Below are 24,710 nucleotides of genomic sequence, written 5' to 3'. Positions count from 1 at the left end.
ATGCGTCATTTTGTATCTTCTATAAGTGGGAGTTAAAAAAAAAAAAAAAAAAAAAAAACAACCATGAGTGGCAACATACCACCACTTGTCACCACCACCATCACCCACCATTATCATCACCATCACAGATGCCCCACCACCACATGCCGTTGTGGCCTTTGCAGCGGCCTTTGCAGCGGGCACCACCTCCACCCACGTCATCACTGATGTTGCCACCACCGACCATCATTAATTATCATTGTCGCCCACCCCACTACTAGCACATTTCTTAACTACTATCTTTTATTTATATATGGGTAAAGTACAAAAAATTACCTCAATTATTGGTGTCACGACACTTCATACCTCATCTTTTAAAATTGACAATGTCATACCTCATCTTATGAATTTGTGCCAATGTTATACGTTCCGTTAGTTTGGCATGAATTTCTCAATTAAATGTTGACGTGACTTGATTCAAGGCCCACTTTCTATTAAAAAATTTAATAAAATATTATTAAAAACTAAAAAAATTATTTAATATTTTTTAAATATTAAAACAAAAGTTTAAAAAAAAAAAAAAAAAAAAAAACCTCACTTCGTCCCTTCCCCCTCTCTCCCTCATCTCCCCCATCTTCATCTTCCAGCTTAATCTTCAACCAAAAAAAAAAAAAAAATTGAAAACCCATCAACCCACCCCCCCTCCCCCCCCCCCGAAGAAGAAGAAGAAGAAGAAAAAAAAAAAAAAATGAAAAAACGCAACCCAGAAAGAAGAATAAGGAAAAAAGAAAAAAAAAACCAAACCAAACGTAGTTCATCCACACAACACCCCCCCGCCCCCCCCAACAAAAAAAAAAACCCTAAACCAAACCCAGTTCCCCCACCCCCAAAAACCCAACACCCTGCCAACCCCAAATCCACCATTCCCATCCCATCACGAAGGTTTTTCGATTCCACCTCAACGAGATATGGGTTTTTTTTTTGGGTTGCAGGTAGTGGGTGCGAGGGTGGGTGCAGGTTTAGGGAAGATGGGAGGGGGAGAAAGGAAGGGGGTTGGGAAAAATCACGAGTTTTTTTTGGGTTGGGGGGGGGGGGGGGGGGGGAAGATAAATGGTTTTTTTTTTTTTTTTTTTTTTTTAATTTTTTTTCTGGGTTGTTGGAAGGGCGCTGGAAAGGAGAAGAATATGAAGATGGGGGAGAAGAGAGAAGGAGGGGTGGGGAAAGAGGACGTGAGGGTTTTTTATTTTATTTATTTATTTTTACTTTTCTTTATTATTTTAATATTTAAAAATTATTAAATGATTTTTTTTGGTTTTTAATAATATTTTATTTATTTTTTAATAGAAAATGGGTTTCGGATCAAGCCACGTCAGCATTTAACTGAGAAATTCACGCCAAACTAACGGAAGATATAGCATTGACACAAATTCGTAAGATGAGGTATGACATTGTCAATTTTAAAAGATAAGGTATGAAAGTATCGTGACACCAATAGTTAAGGTAATTTTTTGTACTTTACCCTTTATATATTAATCATGACTCTTTACAATATGATTCCGTATTCTAATTTCATTGTTCTTTTAAGTTATTTTTTAAAATTCATTATTATTAAGGGGAGGAGGAAGGTTTGAATATATTTACAATAATTCAGGGGGAGTGAGAGTTATAAACACGAGACGCATGGATGAAACCAACACTATATCAACTAGAATATTGGACCATATTTTTTTTTAGATTAATCAAACAAGAAATTTCATAAATTCTAAAAAATAAAATTATATCATTTCTATTTTCATCATTTTTAAATTTCTTAATAATCTTAAATTTCATCATTCAAACACAATAGATTCTTGAATCCTTGAGCGGACATTCGTTTCTTCAGGTGTACACTATACATTGGCGCATAGTAAAAGACAAAAAAGTACAATTATTTTCTTCATTAGAAACTACTTAGGACATTGTCAAAAGTACAGTTGGTGTTTTATGAGGACAATTTAACCCAAAAGTTAATAAAACAAAGAGAAAACTTTACTACAACAGGACAAAACAGCTATGCCTTTAATTTACTGCCACACCAAGAATAACCTTTGGCAATATGCATTTTCTTGCCATATGCATAACAATGTCGAATCATCCTTGGTTTATTTTACTGTAGAATAATCTTTGTCTTTATAACAAAAATGGCATGATGTAAACAAACTGGCAAAATCTAGCATCTAAAAGTGGCACACAAGATTTCAATTAACCTAACTATGAACATACAAAGCCAATCCAAGACGTCGGTTTCGAAGTAACTTTCTCATCCACATTAAGTTATGAAGAAAATGGCAACTCATCCAAAATACAATTGACTTCTTTTGGTTAAAGGCTTGTGAGAAACTCAACAAAATTTGCCGACATACAATAAAATGGTCAAGCATTTGTTCTAATCCCAGCATTCCGAATACTGAGAGTTACTTTAGGCTAGTAAATCAGTAAGAGAATTGTTGTTGACATTCTAAAAACATCATTATGTACTGTAATTTTGTAAGAACATACAAAATAGTGTATTACATTTTAGAGTGCTATTAACAACTCCCTTCCTCAAATGTGGAGCAAATCTTGTAAAATGTGAGTAGTCGATGAATCAATGTAATACAACTCGACCGACCACTCACATCTCACAACTATCTCAACATTTCCCCTGCATTGGGGAATGTCTAGAGAAAGTAGATATTGAATAATAACAAGCTAAGAACTTAGAGAAACTTTCACTAAACAACATTCAAAAACCCTAATTTATGTCAAGATGAATAATGAAAACAAAAAATAGAAATAAGAAAGTGTATACCTTTGAATTGGAATAGAGCAAAGGGTGGGATATATGATAAGAGGAACAGTGGCACGTGATATTGGCACGGCTCAATCAAAAAGCCGAGCTCAAGCACTTTGAGAGCACTGTTTTCTTATTGAACCGGACCAATATCCCGTTCAAACTGATCCCAATCCATCTCTTTCTTTGGCTTCCATTCCATGCATCTTTTCATAGAATAGGCTACAAAACAAACACATCATTTTCATCTTTACACAAAACAAAACTTGGAGTGAAAACAAAAAGTTAATGATTTTCGCACTTCCACTTTCTCCTTCCGCACTCTTCACCTTGTTTCAGTCCCAGACAAAAAGGGCTGAGTATAGAACAAGAAACACGAGTGCGAAAATCACTTCCCGAAGAAAAAGATTAGAAGTATATGAACTTACATTATGTGTTACAAAACCAACAAAATAAAGAGTTTAATATGGGTTGAAAAGTAGACAAAACACAAAAATTAGGTTGTAGAAATTACTGCTTATAAATTGATATGAGCTTGGAACAAGAACTGACAGAATATGTGAAAGGAGAAGAAAGGAGGTAATTTGGAAATGAGGCAATGGGTGGAGAGAACAACTTAAACATATTAATAATGCAGGAAGAGCAGAGAGAAAAAGAGAGAGAGAGAGAGATGAATGTATGTCTCTTTCAGAAGCTATTGCCCAACAAAGGGAGGTGGCTACCAGTTACTAGTGGTGGTAGCATTGAAGAAGTTGCATTAAAATTTACAACCACCTTGCAACAAAGGAAGTTGGGAATATTAATTTTGAACAAGGTACAAGAATCTTTAAAAAATAAAAATAGGTTCACGGACACAAATCTGGGGCTTTTAATTTGAGCATTTATGGATGATGGGGTAGGGGAAGAAGAGATGTTCGTTCTGTTCAATCCGCATTTATGTTATTTGGTATCAAACATAGAGAACCTTTGTTTTGTTTCGGGACGTTTTGGTTTGGTTTGGCTTCCGTCTCGTAGGTTTTTTTGGTTCGATTCAAAACCCCTTTCACCGCCATCACTGCATATTTTTCTTCAACAGTGTTTTTAAAGGTCTCTGCAATATGGGGGCATTGATTAACTTTGTAGGCGTTAGGTAGTAGAGTAGCTATATACAGGTGACATGCCATGCCATGCGTTTTATGTTTAGGTTGCAGCACTGAAAGTTGAAATTTGAAACCCTAATTATTCTAATTGTCAATTCGTGCCATCATTTTGGTGAATTACTGTTCGGCTTTGGCGTTTGGAAATTGAGACCCAGTACTGAATTTTCACACATGATAAGGTACTCGGTTAGCATCATACTCCATTGCCATATCGTGTAGGTGAGAGGTCAGCGATGGAAAAAAGTTGGTCCGCAATTTTCAAAAGTTTTATGGGCAACTTTGTAAGGAAAGGACTTGCCAAAAGATTGATGACACGAGTTGCATGAAAAGTTATTGTATAGTACCGAAATACAGTCATGTAATATAACAATTGACACACATAATATATGTGTCATACTACCACACAACTAATTTTTTTATTTTATTAAAAAAATTAATTAATATTGACTGATGAGACATTAACACCAAAGCATTGATGAGGATGATTTACATTGTTGCACTTACTATGCTTGATTGGGTTTTTTCTATATAATTGGTTGCATATTCCTGTTTTTTTATCTCTCACATCACATGAAAGAGAAAAAAAAATATGACACATGTTTTATATATTTTGCATGTTTCTTGTGACTGGGTGGTGGAGCAAAAAATAATCAAGAAGAATATAGAGGTGACACGTGGATTTTAGGGTAGAAGGACAAAATTACCCTCGATGAGCACTAGAACTCCTACGCACGAGCAGTGGACAGCCATCCCTCAATCAAGTCAAAAGTGCCCACAATAGGTATTTATTCAAAACCTATTTCATCCATCCTCATCAAATCTTCTCCACAAGGTAACCCCAAATCATTCATTTCTAATTATATTAATTAGCTAATTAATTGATTTAGGGAATTGTTATTGGCACTCAAAAAATCTCATTCTACACTCCAAACTTTCTATATTTGGAAAGAAAAATACACTTGTGAGGAGTGTAGAATGAAATTTTTGGAGTGCCAATAACACTTCCCTATATTTATTACCAAATTAATTTATTAATTAGCTAACAAATCATGAATCTCACCCAAAAAACCATCCAAGTGGCCGGTCCTCCTCCTCCCAAGGGGCCGGCCACACCCCTATATAAACCACCTCATTTTCTCCAAAACTCAATTCCAATTCTCTTGCTAAATTCTCCAAATACTTTTCCCTCAAAATTCTAACTTTGGCATCAAAAGTTCTTCGGCCAAAGCACCCTGCCCCCCCCCCAATTCATCGTGGGCGTGTGAGGCTCTTGACATTGACCTAAGGTGTTATTTGTTTTATAGTTGCAATTTTGTTTAAAAATAAGGAGGAAGAAATTTGCATCCACAAGAGTTATGTCATGATATGGACGACATTGTGGAGTACTCTACAAAATATATGAATTTTGGTAAGATGCGACGAGATGCATTAAAAAATGTGAAACATGTCATGTGCGGTCATTTTAAGATTGAGATACTGAGAGATTAAGCGACAACGTCTTGATGTCGTTCAACATCATTCAATAGCTGGGGCCTTTTATGGTAAGAGGAAGGGTCGAGATTAAGTCAAGAATAAGACTCCGAAAGATCTCAGTAAGTCTTGACCTTTGGTAGAATTTATGTTTAGTTATTTTTACATCCTTATATGTTTCCTGTAAGGGGGTCATTTGGAGTGTGGATGACGTTTTTGACAAATGTAAACGTACGAAAATGATCCTATCTCGATGTGTAATCTTCCTGTCTTAACATACATTTTCATCATCTACGACGATGGAGAAGTTGGAGCTCAAGAACATTTTCATTACGGAAAGGGATCATCTCTGGATCCCTTCCATCAAATCCACCTAATCATCTAATTCGGACCCTTGAAATTTGATCCAATGATTAAAGTTATTATAACTTTTAAGGGAACCTTCTGTTTTTAGCCGTTGGATCAAATTTTAAGAATCCGGATTGTTTGATTGGGTAAATTTGGTGGAAGAGATCTGAAGATGATCCCTTCCCTTCATTACTACGGACTAAAGTTTTGGCCACTTGAGTGGGCCTAATGCCTAATGGTCTCGGGTCTCTCTCTCTCTCTCTCTCTCTCTCTCTCTCTCTCTATCTATCTATCTATGTGGAAGGGTACAAAGTTCATCCTATAAAAAATTTCTCTCGGCCAAGAATGAGCCTGCTTATCTCAAATTACAACATAAGAACAGTTTAGAGCATGTGTGTAAGGAGTGAAAGCTCTTAATCAATTGAATTACAAGTCGCTTGTAATATGTGTAGGTGATTTAACATGTATTGTTCTAAGTTTTTTTTCTTGTATTTTTAATTAGAATATTATGTACCTTAAAAACAAACGATATTCCTGAGTGTGCCCTTAATCAATTGAATTACAAATCGCTTGGGGAAAATTGAACTTTTTCTTCTTCTTCTGAACATAGGATATTATCAACACTAAGGAGGTGGGAGAGTGAGCTAAGCCTCACAATGGGTTAGCAATAATGTGGTTCAAATTCGCTTTTGGTCAGAATTGAACATAAGACCTCTCACTTACAAGTGAAGAGGAATACCACTAAACCGAAGTACTAAGTGGTGAGAGACAATTGAACTTGGTGATTCTCAATTGTCAATAAGTGAGGAGCAATATTGGCTCTTAGAGCGTTTAGAACTTTTCACATTGTGTAAGAGCCGACATTCCATGTCCTACATCGTAGTTTTCTAAACTTTAATATCGCCTAATTCTCTATTTTTTAATGAAATTAGGTGAGAAAAATACTTGAATGAGGGGGTAAATTGCTGTAACATTACCTATTTGATAAAATAAGGTTCTTTCTCAACCATTTAATTATGATACAAGTTAATATAATAAAGGTAAAATATTTATTAATATTAATTGAAATTATTTATAAATTAAGGGAAGTTTGTCCTACAGGTTGGATAAAGTTGAATGTTGATGCATGGTTGTATGAAGGGTAATACTAATGCTATTGAAGCAGGGGGTATTCCATGAGATTCTGATGGAAAATAGGTAATTAACTGGATTCTGTTCTAATTTGGGAACCGGAGAGATACTTGCAACTGAATTATGTGGGTTGTTTTTTAGATTGCAACTTGCTTGGAGATTACAGGTGGATAAATTACTTGTCAAATCTAAGTTTGGTCTCACAGTGTTTTTGGTAATGCAAATTCTAGTTCAAAATCATCCTTTGGGTTCTGTCATTTTTACTGAGTCCAAACTTATTTTATAAAATACAATTCTGGCATGTGTCAAAGTACCTGTTAACTTGTTACACAAGCTTACGTGGGAGGGTATTTGGTGATTTTCTTCCTTTTTTTAATTATATAAAATATTTATCTCTCTCCAATTTTTATTTAATTAAACGCGCACCACTTATTTAAAACCCTACTTTCTCCTTTTATTTTGTTCTCTATAATTGAGGGTTTTCAGAGGAGTTTCCATGGCCAAAAACGCGTTCAAGATGGAGCACCCTCTCGGTACGTATTTTAATTTACAAGAAATTTTTTAAAACTATTACGTTTGACTTTTTGATTTTTCTCGTGTGTTTTTTATTAGGTTCAGAATTGTTGTTTTTTCTTTTTTGGTGTGGGAGTTGTAGAATAGTTCTTGATCGTCAGGAACCCTGGCTATATTCTTACATTATTTATGGGTTGGTTGATTGCTCTCTTCTTTGTAATATTCTGCATAAATCCTCTGAAAGTTTTAATTTTCCCATATCCTCAAATATTCTATAATATCAAGAAAAGATAAATATAAGTTAGGTGCTTTTACGGTGCTGAATTTAGACTGGTCTTACGAACCTTGAAACCGCAACAGAAGGCCCAAAACCCAAGAATTATATATTTTCCCTTGTGGGTTTTAATTGTAATTTTTGTTCTTCATCCTGTTACTTTTGTTATATGATTGGTGTCTGAGAAACTGTTGACAAACACCATGTGGCACACTGTCACAAATTCTATTATAGAAAACCATTGTCACTAAATCTTGGTAATGATTTCGTTCCTGAGAAGTTGTCGAAAAACAAAAAGATTTGAGTTGAGCAGCCCTAACTTACGATGAATCTTCGGTAATAGTTCATATAGAAATTGTTGATTCGTATTTAAAGGTATATGTAAATTATATAGCGTACCTATGGAAGAACAATCGACTAGATGGCTTATGTCTGTCAAGTTCCAGATCTTGGATGCTAATTGAACTTCCTTTTCAATATATATGCAAATCTGTGCTGAAGTTCCTCTCTAGGGTTATTGGCCATGGTGGCAGAGTACCCATGTAAATTGTTTTTTTGTTTTTTTTTTCAACAATTTGTATTGAAGTTTAAAGTGTGTGTTTTTGTACGTGCCAGAAAAGAGACAAGCCGAAGCTGCTCGCATAAGAGAGAAGTATCCTGACAGAATACCAGTATGATTGTTATTTCTTTCCATTGCAGTTGTGGGCATGTTTCTCTTCTACTTTTGTTCTGTAATTCATTTCTTGCTGCAGGTGGTTGTGGAAAGGGCTGAGAAGAGTGATGTGCCTGAAATTGACAAGAAAAAGTAAGTTGTTTCCTAATACTTGCTCGTCTCATAGACATTTTGAGAACCGCTTTCCTCTTTGCTTCTATCTGTGACATCTCTGGATTCTGGATATCATATCAATTGTGCAAATTTTGTTTGTTGTCTTCACGTGTTTACGCTCTAATTAGTCAACATACGTGATTGTTTTGTTACACCTATTGTTGTCCTCTTACTCCAAATATTTTTTTATTATCTTTTGCCAAAATTTAGTAACAAATTATTTGTGCCTGGTTTTCCTGAATGTAGATACCTGGTGCCTGCTGATCTGACTATTGGCCAGTTCGTGTACGTTGTCCGGAAGAGGATCAAGCTCAGTGCTGAGAAGGCTATTTTCATCTTTGTTAAGAATATTTTGCCACCCACAGGTGAGATATAATGGCTCTATTATGGCTGTGTTCTCTTCAATATACTTGATTACTACAAAACAAGAAATTCTGATATGATAGGTTACTATTTTATATTCAGTTTTATAGATGCTCAGTTTTATAGATACAATTGATTTGTTGCAGCCGCTACGATGTCTGCTATTTATGAGGAAAATAAGGATGAAGATGGCTTTCTTTACATGACGTACAGCGGCGAGAACACATTCGGGACATTCTGAAGACAGAAAAATAAAAGAAGTTACAAGTGATGTAAATTATCTTTCAGTCGAGTCGATGGATTATTTATGTGTGCGTATGTAGATCCCAAAATTTCTGCTTAAGCCTTTTCTTTGCAACTTTGTAATCTAATTCAAGTCTTCAACCAAAAAATTGAAACTAAATTTGTAGAATAAAGATATCCTACTTGCGTCAAAGCTTAGTCTTAAACCTCCCAGAGTGGTTCATGTTGGCTATGGTAATCAGGTTGATCGAGTTTGATTCCTATAACAATTGGGGGTTTCATATTTCCTATAGAAACCAAACTCATGAGACTCTTATTGAGCTCATCTCCATTTGACTTGAATTTTCCGACTTCTGAGTTGGACTCCAATTTCACATAAACCATTACATCATTAGGACCAAGGGTTCTTACTCACTCAGAAAGCTCATCACTATGTTCCCTCTGCCCCCTCTTTTTCATATTAATTTGTAAACTAATTTAAGAAGGACCGAATCGAATGAGAATGAAATTTGAATGGGTTTTAACCATCAATATACGAAGTATAAATACACTGCAAATAAGAACATTGTTAGGTTTGTACATAGAAACAACATTGTTACACACTCACTGTAAATGAGAACACTGCTAGCGTTAGATAGAAGATAACATCAAGGTTTATATTGCTCCCATTGAGATAAATTTTTGACACCGTACTTTATTCAAATTGGTGGTGATGGAAGGTTCTCTAAAGTATATATATGCCTCCATTATATATTTTTTTTAAGTAGTGCATTTGCTCAACCCCTAAAGTGCGGGCGACGTTTGATGTGTATTTAAGCTAACCTAAATGATAGATTAATTTAAACCAAATTAAACTCGCAAGCGCACGAATTAATTGCAGAAATATATGCAAATACGAGGTGGATCCCACATGGATTGCTTTTAATAACAATTCAACCAGTTGATTACGTGAAAATTAACTTAACTAGGGAACAAATGATTGATTAATTGATTATGAAAAATAATTAAAACTTCAACTTAAAATTAAACCAGGAATATGAATAACAAAAACACGCAATGAATGAAAGTTTAAAAGAAATTAATGTGATGAAAGCCTAAGGTCATGAATCCACCAATAACAATCCTATTCTCTTTTCTTCAAGCCGATTACTATCCAATTATCATGCCAATATTTAAGGTTATTCTTTCTAAGATATGAATTAATCCGTGATCAGGCATCAACTCGTGTGTCTCTACGTGACAACTATATCCTATTGGTTAGGCATATAGTTGAACACATAAAAACCCATTAAGCACTGATGAATTATGTCAACCAAGTAGGACCAGTTTGATATTGGTCATCCTCACTTGTTTGTCTACTCTTCTTAATCTTAAATCCAATAAACCTAATTGATTGGTCATCCTCTTAGATTTATCTAGTTATCTAGAAACAAGTTCACAATGATGGCTAGTCACAAGAACATTCGAAACTAGAATAGATTAAGCACAAAGATTAAGAACTAAACATGGCATATAATTAGATAGTAATCAACAAGATACTTCGGGAATAATCATGTCATGGCTTCATCATAAACCTTAGAAAAGTAATTTAGTTACACATAATCATAATAAAAATCACAAAAGAAGTCATGGAAAAAGATAAAACCCGGAAAAGAATGGTAAGATATGCTAAGCTTCCTTCCCTTTGGACGACTTTTCTCTATTCCGTTTCCCCCTTAAGATAGCCTAGAGCACTCTATTTATTCTAATAAAATCCTAAAAAGTCTGATAAAAAAAAACTCTCCTAAAAGAGACCAACTTCCTAAATAATCAATGAGAGGAAAGAATCCTTCTTGACTTGGGAAACACAACATCTGACTTGCATGCCAAATTTGAGATCGATTTCTCTTTTGGAAAATTCTGAAAAAATATGGGAAACATACATTTATCTCTTATCTTTCCAAGAATATATCGCACGCCACTAGGAAAAATCGGGAAAGCCTTCAAATCTTCATTCCCACACAGCTGCACGGTTCTGACGGGAAAACTACTTCTGCCGGATTAACTTTGAAAACTGGAACGTTTGGCTTCATGAAATTTGGATACAATGATCTTCCGCCTCTTAGCTTCCTTCTCCAATTGACCTTGCATCAAAACTCCTCCGAAAAGTAGAATTATGACCAAAAACGTTCTGCATGCGTAGATTGGCTGAAACAGAGAAAAGGAAAGTAATAAGGCTCTTTTAAGACCAATACCTTAACAAAACCTAAGGATAATTAACATGAAAATGTGATAAATAATGCACCTATCTACGCTCCCCCATTGATTGCCGTTAGGTTAGATTAAATTTCAAAATTTAGCTTTTAAATTAATTAAATCTGACCGATCTAACGACAATCAATGGGGGAGAGAGCATCACCCTCACTTTAGGAGGGGTGAGCAAAGTTGCACTATTTGTTAAGATACACATTGTTGTGTCGGTGTTTCTACTAACCAAATTTGAAACTTTATTAATGATTATCGTAAATTTGAGAGTTGATTTCTTCTGAGTATTAAACAATGGGATTATAATGAAAATGAAATTGAAAGAATATTTCTGAGTATTAAACAATGGGATTATAATGAAAATGAAATTGAAAGAATATTGTAGGCATTGAAATTTCGTGTTTACAAATACTAATCAGAATAATTCGGGGTTCAATTGAAAAACAAAAATAGACAAGAACCAATCAGAATATTAAACAATGGGAATATAATTAGAATCTCATTTCTTATTACTGCCTTTTTTCCCATGACGGCTAGGAAAGGGCAAATAAAAAATTTCACGTTGAGATAAAACTATATCAACTAAGCATAAATCAAACTTCACAGAAAACGAATTTATTCCTTCTAATCATGTTTTGCAACATGGAGAACTCATTATTTTCACTTCATCAACATTTAGCTAGTGACATTTGGTCACTTGGAAACCTTGTCTTTGTGGTGACACTTATCTTTAATCCAATTGATTTTTCCCTTGACCTTTTCCTTGGCCTTCTCAGCACCCACCTTGGCTTTCCCAAATCCCAATGCAGCTGCGTTTTTCATATGCTTCTTGTCGTTGCTGCTGCTCCTCCCTTCCTCTTTCTGATCTTCTCCAGCAGGCTGCTCATCATTCTCTTCTTGCTCTGGTTCTTGTTCGTGCTCGTGCTCGTGCTCTTGTTCTTGGTAGGGTTCTGGTTCTTGATAGTATTCGTATTGTGGTTCAAGTGCGAGTTCATCGCAGCCCTGACTTCCTGAGCTCAAGTCTCCAACCCAGCTTAAAACTTCCACAACGAATTCCATACTCCTGTCGCAATATTTCATTCTTTTGCATATGTACGTAACTCAAGACACAACACTTTGTAATATGTCATGTGTAGTACCAACTTTCACAACTCACAATGCTATTTCTTTTAACAGGAAAGTATGGATGATTTTGATAAAATATTACATAAAGAAACACAGGATAAAATAGAAATGGTAAGAGTCTAGGTGGGAAATAATTTAACATGACGCACATGTAATGCTTAAAAAGAAACCCAGAGGCCTCAACGTTTTTGGGGTGCACAGCTAAAAAACCATAAAATTAAGCATTACGGTAAAAGGAAATTAAAATCATGAAGATAAGATCATAGGGTTTCATTGTCCATGTGGCCCAGAACATGGAGAGATTCTTGAGTGTCCCAATTTGTGTATGTATATATGTCTAATTTTCACATTACATAATTAAATAGACGATTATATACATCGATAATAAGGCGAATTTTCCTAGAATAAGAGTTAACCAATAGGCGAGATGACAAATTCGCAAACCTCTCGTACTAAAATAAGGAATGGTTCATGCACTTAAAAACTGTAAATTAAGCAAACCCAACATTATCCCACAAACACAAACACAAACACATACAGAAAAATAGAGTGAGAAAAGTACCTTTGATGTGTGTGGATGGCAAAGAGCAGATGTGTGGACTTATGGGCATTGGAAATGGGGGTTTTAGACTAAAGGAGAATTAATTGGAATACACGTAATATATGAAATTTCTCTCTCAATATTTTCATACCTTTTATATAGAAAAGTTGACTGGTTAATCCATATTTCCAATTCTTCTTCCTATACGTATCAAAATTATATTAATAAAATCCTCTTTGTCAATAAAAAAAAAGTAAAAAAATAATTTGATTTTCTACCACAAAACAAAATCATGGGCAGTAAAGTAAATTCATACAAACTAACTTTTACAGTTATTTTTCTAGCCCTCATTCAAGGGTGATCCTAACATCCTATAATTTTGAAAAAGAAAATATAAAAAAGAAAACTTACCTCTCTAATCCACATTCCTTTTTTCTCTCTTTCTCCTTCCCATTTTAAACTGAAAATAAAAATTATTTTCACACACAAAGTGTGGGGCATATGCTAGTTATTATTAATTCAACGCATCGTATCTTAATATTAATTGTGGTGACACTAATGGTAAATTAAATATATACAGGTTAATTGAGATTACGCTAGGTGTCAAATGGGCTGCCCTGACTCATTTAAAGGCAGCCCATATGAGCTTGGGTTGCGTTTGGACCAACCCACTTAATTAACAAATTGTGTTTGGGTCAACCTACTTAATGAAACATTAAGCCCAACCCAACCCGCGACCATGGCTAATTAACACTTGGGCCGTGCTGGGTCGAGTCACTAAAAGAGCAACTTTGCAAAACAAACTTTAATTATATTAAAAGTTAAAAAAAAAAAATAGTAAGTGACTTGTAGTTCAATTGATTAGGAGTCTTCGTCCTAGAACATGAGGTCTCGTGTTCAAATCTGTCTTCCCTTATTATAGATTATCCTATCGTTTGTAAAAAAAAAAAAAAAGTTTATAAAAAACCTTAATTGAACATGTTATTAAGCTAAATAACACTAATATTAAGTCTTACTAACTTTAAAATATATGTTTGTAATTAAGAAATAATGAATAAATGAGAATTTTTATATGAGCCATGGTCCGTAAGATTTTCCGTATGGGTCATGGTCACGGATCATGGTCCGGTTAGTCAATAGGGTCTAAATCTTAGGACCGTTCCATCCACTTCTTACAAATCGTGTTGTATTATGCTTTATTTAAAAAGAAAATTAACGAAAAGTCCTAAAAAATTGTAGTTTTAATGAAAATGATAAAATAAAGGTGTAAGTGAATCCATGAGTGACTTTTCAAGGTAAAAATGTCATTTTCGTTAAAATTAAACAATACCAAAAATGCTTCATTAAGATTCCCTTATTTAAATAGGTGTAGGCTATGTCATGCCTTATTCAAATGGACCATACTTGTGCCGTGCTCGTGCCGGGTCGCCCATTTGACACCTCTACGCCAACAATAACTCATTGTAGCAGCTTTCATTGGGGCTTAAGGATTTAGTAAGGTTTGAGTTCCTTGGGGCTTAAGAGTGTAATAAGGTTTGAGCACACATCTAACCGAACAGCTGGAATAGCTCAGTTGGTTAGAGCGTGTGGCTGTTAACCACAAGGTCGGAGGTTCGAACCCTCCTTCTAGCGTTTTTTCCTCATTTATTTCTTCTTTTATTTTAATTTCATCACCCTATTCATCTCCGTCGAGCCATATGAACGCAGCAGAATCAATGGCTGGGAAGATGGGCTATGCACTCCCCAGTTCAACCTTGACGAGGTCATTTGGGTCAAAAGATAGTAACTATGTCGAAGCTGGCATAGTGCTCCGTCCATTCGCACCACTTGCTGAATATTGTGTGGTACCATACCAGTTCTTAACAAGAAAGATCGACAGAAGTGATGGTATTCCTTTGCCTGAATATATTAGCTAGGTAATTTTCTTGCCTTAATATGTCGGAGTGCGGTAATCACTTAGTCCTTATTTACTTACAACTAATCAATTAAGTAGCAATAAGATTAATTCTAACATGACATGAATATTGTTGTGATTGATTAATGATGCGTTGGGGTGCCTGGGTTTGCAGCATTGTTGGGAATTGAGGTGCGCTAGCAGACCCAAAACCAGGTTCCAATGTGTAAATTTCGGCTGCAGCTGGGGCTGTTGGAATGTACGCAGGGCAGTTAGCCAAGCTCAGAGGCTATAGGGTCATTGGAAGCACCGGATCAGATGAGTACCAATCATCATCAATTTGATATTTCATCCCAATTGGAACTTTCTTCTGCACCAATCGCCGTCAAAGATGTGGTTTATCGTCTATGTATGATTTTAAGAAAGTTGAAGGAACGCTAACTATATGCTTAACACAAGCAAGTAAAACGTTGTTTTCAGGGAGCTGGGCAGAAGGAAAGTGGTTTAGATAGCTCTTTTTTTTTTTTTTTTTTACCGTAAAACTAATACTAGTAATCTAGAAGGTAATCCAACCCCTCTACTTTTAAGTTGGAGCATGGATATCAAACAATGAGCATGACATGTGGCTTTGATCTAATTCCAAATTATGCTCATGCATACCGAGCACAGGGAAAACAATTTTTTCTTTTCTTTTCTTTTAGTATAACGGTAGATATTCCTCTTAGATCCAACCATAAGGGGCCAATGTTTGTCAAAACCAAGCACCATCTTCAATTTTTTTTGGTTGACAATTATCCAAACTCAACACAATGGCGATCGGCCTACACCCAACCCACCGGCGATCGATATATACCTTCCCCCATGAGACACCTACATATTTATCACCGTCTACCAATCAACGTGAATGTTCATTTTCAGGTTCATTGTTTGTGGGTGCAAGAAAAAATTTAACTTCTTCGTATGATAGAGTTCAACTAAGAATCGAATTCTAGTTTGACATCAAGTTGAAAATAAAGATTAACCGTACAAATTTAAAATTCTCTTCTACTACTCAAATAACGCAATCTAAATAAAACCCTAATGAATAAAACAAAAATAATTTTTTTTTGTAATTTTTCCACAAAATCTACTTAAAGAGCAACGGCTACTAAGATTTTGTTTTAAGACCGTACAGAAATTTCAAAAGTTTAAGACATCGCTATATATGTTTTCATTATACCAAAGGATCGAGGTCATATATATGAGTGCAGCACCTTCGTTTGGAATTTTAGAATATGAATGAGGTCAATTATTTGAAGTGCCCTTTGAGTAACTATAGAACCAAAAATAATTAAATAAAATTAACATATATTTAATTACTTAGTTGCAGTAGTATTTAAAATAATGTGCAAAGGTTTGGTCCTTCACCGTTGTGAGATTTTGTCCTCACATTCTTACATGTACCTTCTTATGTGTAGAGAATTTTCAAACCAAACACGTGAACAACACGAATTGGGTGACGTGGAGTTGGACTTCACATGTGGGCCAACCTAGCTCTGATACCACGGAGGAAGTTGAGGTTTCACCATAAACAATCGGGATGGAGAGTGGCTCAACTTCTTGTATGCTCTTGCAAGGTTTGGTTACACTGATGTGAAATTTTATCTTCACATTTTCACAACCTTTATTATTGTATATGAGACCAATTGTATCAAAGAATTAGTTTTTTCCAGCCCATGACGAATTTTCCTAAGTCTATTAATAATTATAGTTTTAGAGGATTAAGTTGATTTTCCAATTGTAGTGGTTATCCCAACCCAATTGGAGTTATTTTCAATTGGAGCGGTTTTTCCAATTGGAGTTGTTTACCCAATTTAAGTTGTTTTTCTAAATGTAGTTGGTTTCTCAATTGGAGTATGATTCATAACTAGATTCTAATTAGGATTGGTATTCCTTAGTGAAGAAGACCTCTATTATGCTATATAAAGGGACTATTGCACTAGTTTTGAATTGGAGCAAAACAATAAGTTCTATACCACTCAAGGAGTTAGAGTAAGAGAACGGCAAAGTGTGTGCAAGGAAAAAGAAAAGAGATAAGAGTGTATTTCTTGTTCTTGTTCTTTCATGTTTTCGTCAAGTCTGAATCCTAGAGACTTGACAAGATTCTTCGTTGTACTCATTATTGATATAGTAATAGATTGTTGTAGTTGCCCCATCACTACTACAAAATTATCTATTGCTGGCAGTCCAAAAACCGACAAGAAACATATATTACTATCGAATATTATGCAAAATCCGACAGAAAATGGATGCAGTGGCGGATATAATAAGCGACAGATTTGCCAGCGTCAAGAAATGAATTTTCCGACAAAAAATACTCTAAAACCGACAGAACTTGTGTCGGATATAACCAACAGAAAATATATTAATAATGAATAAATAAGAGCATTTTCTGTCGGATAAAACTGACATAAAATACATATAATCGACAAAAATTGTGTCGGATATAACCGACAGGAAATATTAATAATGAATAAGTAAAGCATTCTCTGTCGGATAAATCCGACAGCAAATATATTAGTAATAAAAAAATAAAAAGGACAAGAGAGCATTCACCCTTCTTCTTGTTGAGCATTCCTTTCCCCTGCTACTTGAAATCAAAATCTGCAGCTAATAAACAACCAGAAAAACATGCTTGAACGCCCATCTCCACCAACCTTCTTCCCAAACACAAAACACAACAATCCATCCGAGAAAAACAAAAGAGAAAACCCACATCTTCCACTAGGAAACAAAACCTTTCATACAACGGACAAAAACAAAGGAAAACAGAAACAAAAATCAACCCTAAAACAGGCGAAACCAAGAGTTAAGTTTTCTTCCTCATCTTGCAGGTTTTTCTCTCCAGATGGTTCGGTCCCAGATTCCTATATACAGAGACTTGTCATCGGGACTCATTGATAAATATATATGCACAAAATAAATCTCTCGCCGCACTTTGTAATCTACCTTTGTGCTATATAAATATGCACAAAATCTGCAGGTTCCGCGACCACCATGAACTGACCATCTGATGAAATTGAACAGTACTTTGTTAAGTTCCCACTATTGAAGCATAGCATCAAGTTCAATTCAAGTATTCAAACAAAGCATTCAAAATACACACTCAAATGCAAACACAGAGCAACATATTTCAACTAATATCAATAGATTTAAGGAATGATTAAGGATCGAAACAGACAAATTTCAAGCGACCTCATGTTCTTTTAGAAAAATCCAGAAACCCTAGATTCCCAAATTGAAATTAAAACCAGAATAAAGCAAAAATCACACTCGAACCCAAGGCGAGAAACGGAGAAATCGAAAACGGAGCAGAGAAATTACCAGAAGCGGAGGACGACACAAGATGAGGGCGAGGATGAGTAGAGGGTATCGGAGGCGGAACTACCGAGGACTTAGGGTCTCAAGCGAAGAGGAGGTTATCGGTGACGGAGGCGAGCTTGGGATTCTAGCGTTTGAGCTTGATGGTGTAGGAGGATGAGGACTGCGAAGAGGCGGCAGTGGCTAGGGCAGTGGTGGAGGAAATGGTGTTGGTGCAATCGGAGAGACGGTTTAGGGCTCTTAGTCTTCTTCTGGATGGCTCAGCTTCCATTTCTTTTTTTTTTCTGCTACTTCATAGGTTTTATTTTGAAAAAATTCCATTCCTGTCGGTTAAAACCGACAGAAACATTTTTTAAAATAAAAAACGACAAAAAATTTTCATTGCTGTCGGTTATAACTGACATAAACAAAGTGGCCTCCCCAAAATTTTAAACTCCCTCCTAAAATTTTAAATTCCCTCCTAAAATTTTAAATTGTCCCCCAAAATTTTGTTACGATTTTAAAAAATAAAATAATAATTGTTTGGTTCAATAAATAAATAAATAATATGTATTTAAATAGAATACATTTTTAAAAATTAAATAACTAATTGTTTGATTTAATAGATAATAACTCATGTAAAATATGCGCTGAAGAAACAAATAGATAATTCTACAATGAAAATGCCATCACACAAACTAAATATTGTCTAACCAATACTTGAATAACATAAATAAAAATTTAGCACAAATTACTTTTCCCACTTCAAAATTTAGGCAAATTTAACAGAGATATGCATTCTACGAAACTAGTTTCCATGATTTAATCGTCAAACTTGTTTGTAGATAATACAAGATCTCAAAAAATATATATATTCAAAGATTAGTAACGGAACAAAAGTTTCTTATGGTTATAAATGAAAAATCACAATTTAACGGTTATTTTAGTTCCTATTTAAAATATTTACACTAGTGGATACCATAAATTTAACGAAGTATAATATTAACTCTAAGTGTTTGTTTAATCTGCGGTTTTGACGCAATATGCATTCTATGAAATTTTTTTCAACAATCCAATAGTTAAACTTATTTGTACACACTCCGAGATTGCATACGTAAAAAACCATAAAAAACAAACATCCAGAGATTACATAACGGAACAAAAGTTTTCGACGGTTATAAACGAAAAATCCCAATTTAACAGTTATTTTAGCTTTGATTTTGATGATTTTTTACAAGTACACTTCTCGACCTTATAAGAATGTAATGAATAAATTTGATCTTTAATTTAAAATATTTACACTAGTAGATATCACAAAATCTTATTTTATACTTAATAAAAGTGTAATATTAACTCCAAGTGTTTGTTTAATCTACCATTTTGACGCAATATGTATTCTACGAAACTTTTTTCAACGATCCAACCGTCAAACTTATTTATACATACTCCGAGATTGCATACTTAAAAAATCATAAAAAACAAACATTTAGAGATTACATAACAGAACAAAACTTTTCGATGGTTATAAATGAAAAATCACAATTTAACGGTTATTTTAGCTCCAATTTTGATGATTTTTTACAGCTACACTCCTCGACCTTATAAGAATGTAATGAATAAAGTTGATCTTTAATTTAAAATATTTACACTAGTAGATATCACAAAATCTTATTATATACTTAATAGAAGCGTAATATTAACTCTAAGTGTTTGTTTACTCTACCGTTTTGACGCAATATGCATTCTATGAAACTTTTTTCAACGATCCAACCGTCAAACTTATTTGTATACACTCTGAGATTGCATACTTAAAAAATCGTAAAAAACAAACATTCAGAGATTACGTAACGGAACAAAAGTTCTCAACGGTTATAAATGAAAAATCACAATTTAACGGCTAATTTAGCTCTGATTTTGATGATTTTTTACAGCTACACTCCTCAACCCTATAAGAATGCATTGAATGAATTCGATCTTCAATTTAAAATATTTAGACTAGTGGATACTACAAAATCTTATTTTAAACTTGATGGGGAAATATAACATTAACTCTATGTGTTGGTTTAATCTACCGTTTTGATGCGATACGAATTCTACAAAATATTTTTCAACGATCCAACCGTCAAACTTGTTTGTACACACTCCAAGATCGCATACTTAAAAAATCACAAAAAACAAACATTTAGAGATTAGGTAACAGAACAAAAGTTTTCAATGGTTATAAACGAAAAATCACAATTTAACGGTTATTTTAGCTTAGATTTTGATGATTTTTTGCAACTACACTCCTCGATCCTATAAGAATGCGATGAATGAATTCGATCTTCAATTTAAAATATTTACACTAGTGGATAATTCTTATTTTATATTTAATAGAAGTATAACATTAACTCTTAAGTGTTTGTTAAATCTATCAATCTATCAATTTGATAGGATATGCATTCTACGAAACTAGTTTCAACGATCCAAAATATGTTTGTATATACTCCGAGATAGCATGTGTAAAAAATCACAAAAAAGAAAAAAACATTCAGAGATTATTCTGGCGGCCGTCCAAAATTTTGCTTTGTTTTTGTCGGTTATATCCAACTGAGCCTTGAGTGAAAAAAAAATATTTAAAACATGTGTTTATTTATTTATTTATAATCATTATAACATTTTAAAATAATAAAATCAAACATGATAGAGTACACAAGATGTTCATGTGTGTTTATGTGCCAGACAATGTGCTTTGTGACGCATTGAAAAAAAATTGTTTGAATTTCTTTGTATCTTGTTACTTGCCTATGAGGGAGCATAATCCTTATTACAAAAATAATAGAGCTTCATATTGTAGTCTGTTGTTATTATTCTCTCAGAAAATTTATGGCTCATGGGAATTGGGTTCATTAGACTTTAGGATCATGAGTGAAAAAAAAAATTAAAATATGTGTTTATTTATTTATTTTTAATCAATATAACATTTTAAAATAATAAACTTTTCATTTCTATCGGTTATAACCATCAAAATACTAAAATAATAACCGCCAGAAAGTAAAATAATAAAATAGTCAATTTCTGTTGGTTATAACTGCCACCATTAAGCCATAATCCACCACTAAATATCCGCCAGGACTTTATGACGGATATAACCGACAGAATTTTTCTAATATCCACCACTAAATATCTGCCAGGACTTTAAGGATATAACCGACAGGATTTTTCTAATATCCACCACTAATTAAATGATGTGTCGGATATAATTTATCCGATAGGATTTTTCTAATATCCGCCATCATCATCCGCCACCTAAAGCTAATATTGTAGTAGTGCATGGACATAAGCATGTATAACCAAACCACGTTAATTCGTGGTGTTATTTATCTTGGTTATTTGTGTTCAATTTCATGTTTGTTATTTTTTTTCATTCTAAATGCGATATTCGTACCAACAAGTGTGTCAATTTTGTGTACCTAAATAGCATAACTTTACTAAAAGTGGAAAATTAATTGCTATTCTTGGTATAGTAAAATTGACAAACCAAGATGATATGTATAATGTACGCCAGTTAAGAATCAACGGTTGGACAAGGTATGAATTAGAAAATCCGGAAAATCTGATGGTGTATTCCTATATCGCCCAACCTAACAAATTACGCAAATGACAAATTATCAGCTGAGACTGCAACAAAATTGTGACTGTACATTTCTTTCACAAGAAGTATTTCTATTACGGTTTCATTCTTGGAAGTACTATGTTTTAGTGTGTGAATGCTAAACTTTGAAATATCTATTCAATGCAATATTATTATGAGTTTATACATGGGAGGTGTTATTGACACTGTAAAAATATCATTTTCCTTATAAATTTACACCTAATTGTTATACAAAAATTCCAATAGCATCTCCCTTAGAGCATCTCTAATAGCCTCGGTAGATGATGTTGTTTGGCTATTTTAATGAAAAAATCACAAAACCTAAGCTCTAAGAGGTGATGAAGTTTGATTTAGTGTGTGCTAATTTGTAAAGGAAGAAGAGAAAATCACATAAAGAATGAAGATGGATATGAGTGCTTCACTCTATGCAAAATCGCAGAGAATGTTCTTTCTCTTCTGTATTCACGCACTCACACACACAGCAATGCATAATGGTTTGTTATGCAACTGGATTCTCACCATTACATCAGGAAATGATCCCAGCCACACATCTAGCTAAGTTCTAGGATCTTTACACATCACTTAGACATAATTACAATATGAGCCCTACACTTGGTGAAAATAACCAAAGTGCATACACAACTAAACACAAGGCTTATTTTACTAAACTCAGATTAGCTCAATGCTTATACACTAACACTCTCCCCTTTAAGCTATGAGCTGATATGACTCCAAGCTTATCTTAGAGACAGTTGAACCTTTCCCTTGGTAAAGCTTTGGTAAAGATGTATGCTACTTGCTCTTTGGTTGGACAATAGATTAGATCACTAATTCCTTGCTGCAAGGTATCTTTAATGAAGTGATACCTTCTGTCAATGTGTTATGTCCGCTGATGAAACACTGGATTCTTGGTTATTGAGATTGCAGATGTATTGTCACATTCCAAAGGAGTTGCTTCAGTTTGTAATTCCCCAAAATCCTCCAAAACAAATCTGAGCTAGATAGCCTGAGTTGTAGCTTCTAATGCACTGATATACTCTGCCTCTGCAGTTGAGTGCGCAACACAATTCTGCTTAACAGATGCCCATGAGAAGGCTCCGCTTCCAAATGAGAATGCATAGCCGAATGTGCTTTTACTATCATCAATGGAGTCTTCCCAGTCACTGTCACAATATCCAATTAGCATTGCATCCTTTCCTTTTTCATACTTCAATCCATAATCCAGTGTCCTTTTGACATATCTGAGAACTCTCTTGGCTATCCCATAATGCTTGTTTGTAGGGAAATGCATATATCTAGCTAGTAAACTAGCTGCATACATCACATCCGACCTTGTAGCAGTGAGCTATAACAAACTTCCCACAATCTTCCTATATTGCTCTTCACTTGCTGCACCACTTCCATCATCTTTGCTCGCTATATGTCTCACTACTTTGACACTGTTGAAGGCTAACTATACATAAACAAATCTTATTTCAATGTTCTTCCTCCATAGGTTGCACTGTTCTTATTCCACACGCTGACTAGGTCGTGGACTATGGATATGTCGACGACAGAGTGATGAATTTTGTGGAGATTTGGACGAGCTTCGGCTAGTATATTCAAGGACCATGCCCATTAGATCTGGGACAACAGAGTCATTGATGTCAATTGTAACAACAACAACAAACCCAATTAGATATGGGATGATGGCCGATGAGATTTAAAATTGGTTAAGTAACAAATGACAGAGGGAGAGTCTGACAGACAAAAAAACACGAGAGAAGGAATAGAAGTGGTTAGAGAGAACTTGACCGAAAAAACAAAGAAATGGGAGAAGGGAAGAGGAAAGAGAACTTGACGAGAAAAACAAGAAAAGGGAGAAGGGAAGTAGAAAAATAACTTGACGAAAAAAAAAAAAAAAATGGTTCTAGAAAGCTGTAGAATAATTGGTGTTAAAAATTTGAATTATGGAATAATAAAATATTAAAAAGTTGAATTATTAAATAATAGAACATTATAGTGTTTGTTAAAACAAAGATATACATATTTCTCTAATTAACTTATATAGATCAATTTTTGTTTGTTTCGATGGTTTATAAATTTCTGTGGTTTCTAGGTGAGGCTAATCAAGGAGGATTTTGGATATGATGACGCTTTTAACTACCACGCCGAGACAGATTTTGATGCAACTTTAACCAAGTAATCATTGTTTAACAAATTAGCATTAAGATTTTGAGAAACATATATATGAACATGAAGACTCAAAATTTTACAGGTATTTCCCCAACGGAATTTATGTGTACCTTGACAATGTTGGTGGTGGAATGCTTGAGGCTGCTCTCAACCATGTCAACAAGCATGCAAAGATCCCTCTTTGTGGCATGATATCAGGCTACAGTAAGGTTATTTAATACCATTACTGCCCTTTGTCTTCTTCATACGTATAACTGTCATGCACATATATTTAATTATTTGTAAGCAATATGACCCAATATCACATGCATAAAAAGACATGTTATTGGAAATTTATATATCTAGACATGTGCATATGTTCGTCCGTTTCTCAAATGCAAAGCTCATCTATTTTGTGCAGGTTGATAGAGGGGGTGAGGAATTTGATGAATTTAATCGAAAAGGAGGTGAATATGCAATGGTGGAATTGTGAGTTCATACTTGCATCGTTGGGGGGATTTTGTGAAGGAGCCACCTAAAGGAAGGCAAGATTGGTTATTCTAAGCTCAAAACATTCCATGGAACTGAAAATTTCTTGGAGAGCTTAGGACCTCTCTTCACCAACTCTAATGTGGGAAGACTAGTAATCCAAGTCAAGTAATAATATTCGGTTGAAGTAAA

The 24,710-nt window shown here is 34.4% G+C and overlaps 1 protein-coding gene and 1 non-coding gene across 2 annotated transcripts; both read left to right on the top strand.

Annotated features, from left to right (window-relative positions):
- The first annotated feature begins 7,313 nt into the window (after nt 1-7,313).
- Nucleotides 7,314-9,282, top strand: LOC137708979 (autophagy-related protein 8C-like). The gene is made up of 5 exons (XM_068448129.1): nt 7,314-7,412; nt 8,282-8,337; nt 8,419-8,471; nt 8,739-8,857; nt 9,002-9,282. The coding sequence occupies exons 1-5, from the start codon at nt 7,376-7,378 to the stop codon at nt 9,094-9,096; spliced, it is 360 nt and encodes a 119-aa protein (XP_068304230.1). The 5' UTR covers nt 7,314-7,375; the 3' UTR covers nt 9,097-9,282.
- Nucleotides 9,283-14,566: 5,284 nt separating this feature from the next.
- On the top strand, nt 14,567-14,640 carry TRNAN-GUU (transfer RNA asparagine (anticodon GUU)). The gene has a single exon. It is a non-coding gene; the product is annotated as a tRNA-Asn (tRNA).
- Nucleotides 14,641-24,710: the final 10,070 nt, after the last annotated feature.

The sequence above is a fragment of the Pyrus communis genome, chromosome 11, assembly GCF_963583255.1.
Source record: "Pyrus communis chromosome 11, drPyrComm1.1, whole genome shotgun sequence".
NCBI classification, from domain to species: domain Eukaryota; kingdom Viridiplantae; phylum Streptophyta; class Magnoliopsida; order Rosales; family Rosaceae; genus Pyrus; species Pyrus communis.
The sequence above is the reverse complement of the archived record's forward strand: the minus strand, read 5'-3'. Positions and strand labels throughout refer to the sequence as shown.

Excerpts from the sequence above, each read along its gene's own strand:
- LOC137708979 (XM_068448129.1), top strand. The coding sequence starts at position 7,376 with ATGGCCAAAAACGCGTTCAAGATGGAGCACCCTCTCG. Across the intron at positions 7,413-8,281 it reads CAAGATGGAGCACCCTCTCG|AAAAGAGACAAGCCGAAGCT; the intron begins GTACGTATTTTA and ends TGTACGTGCCAG. Across the intron at positions 8,858-9,001 it reads GAATATTTTGCCACCCACAG|CCGCTACGATGTCTGCTATT; the intron begins GTGAGATATAAT and ends GATTTGTTGCAG.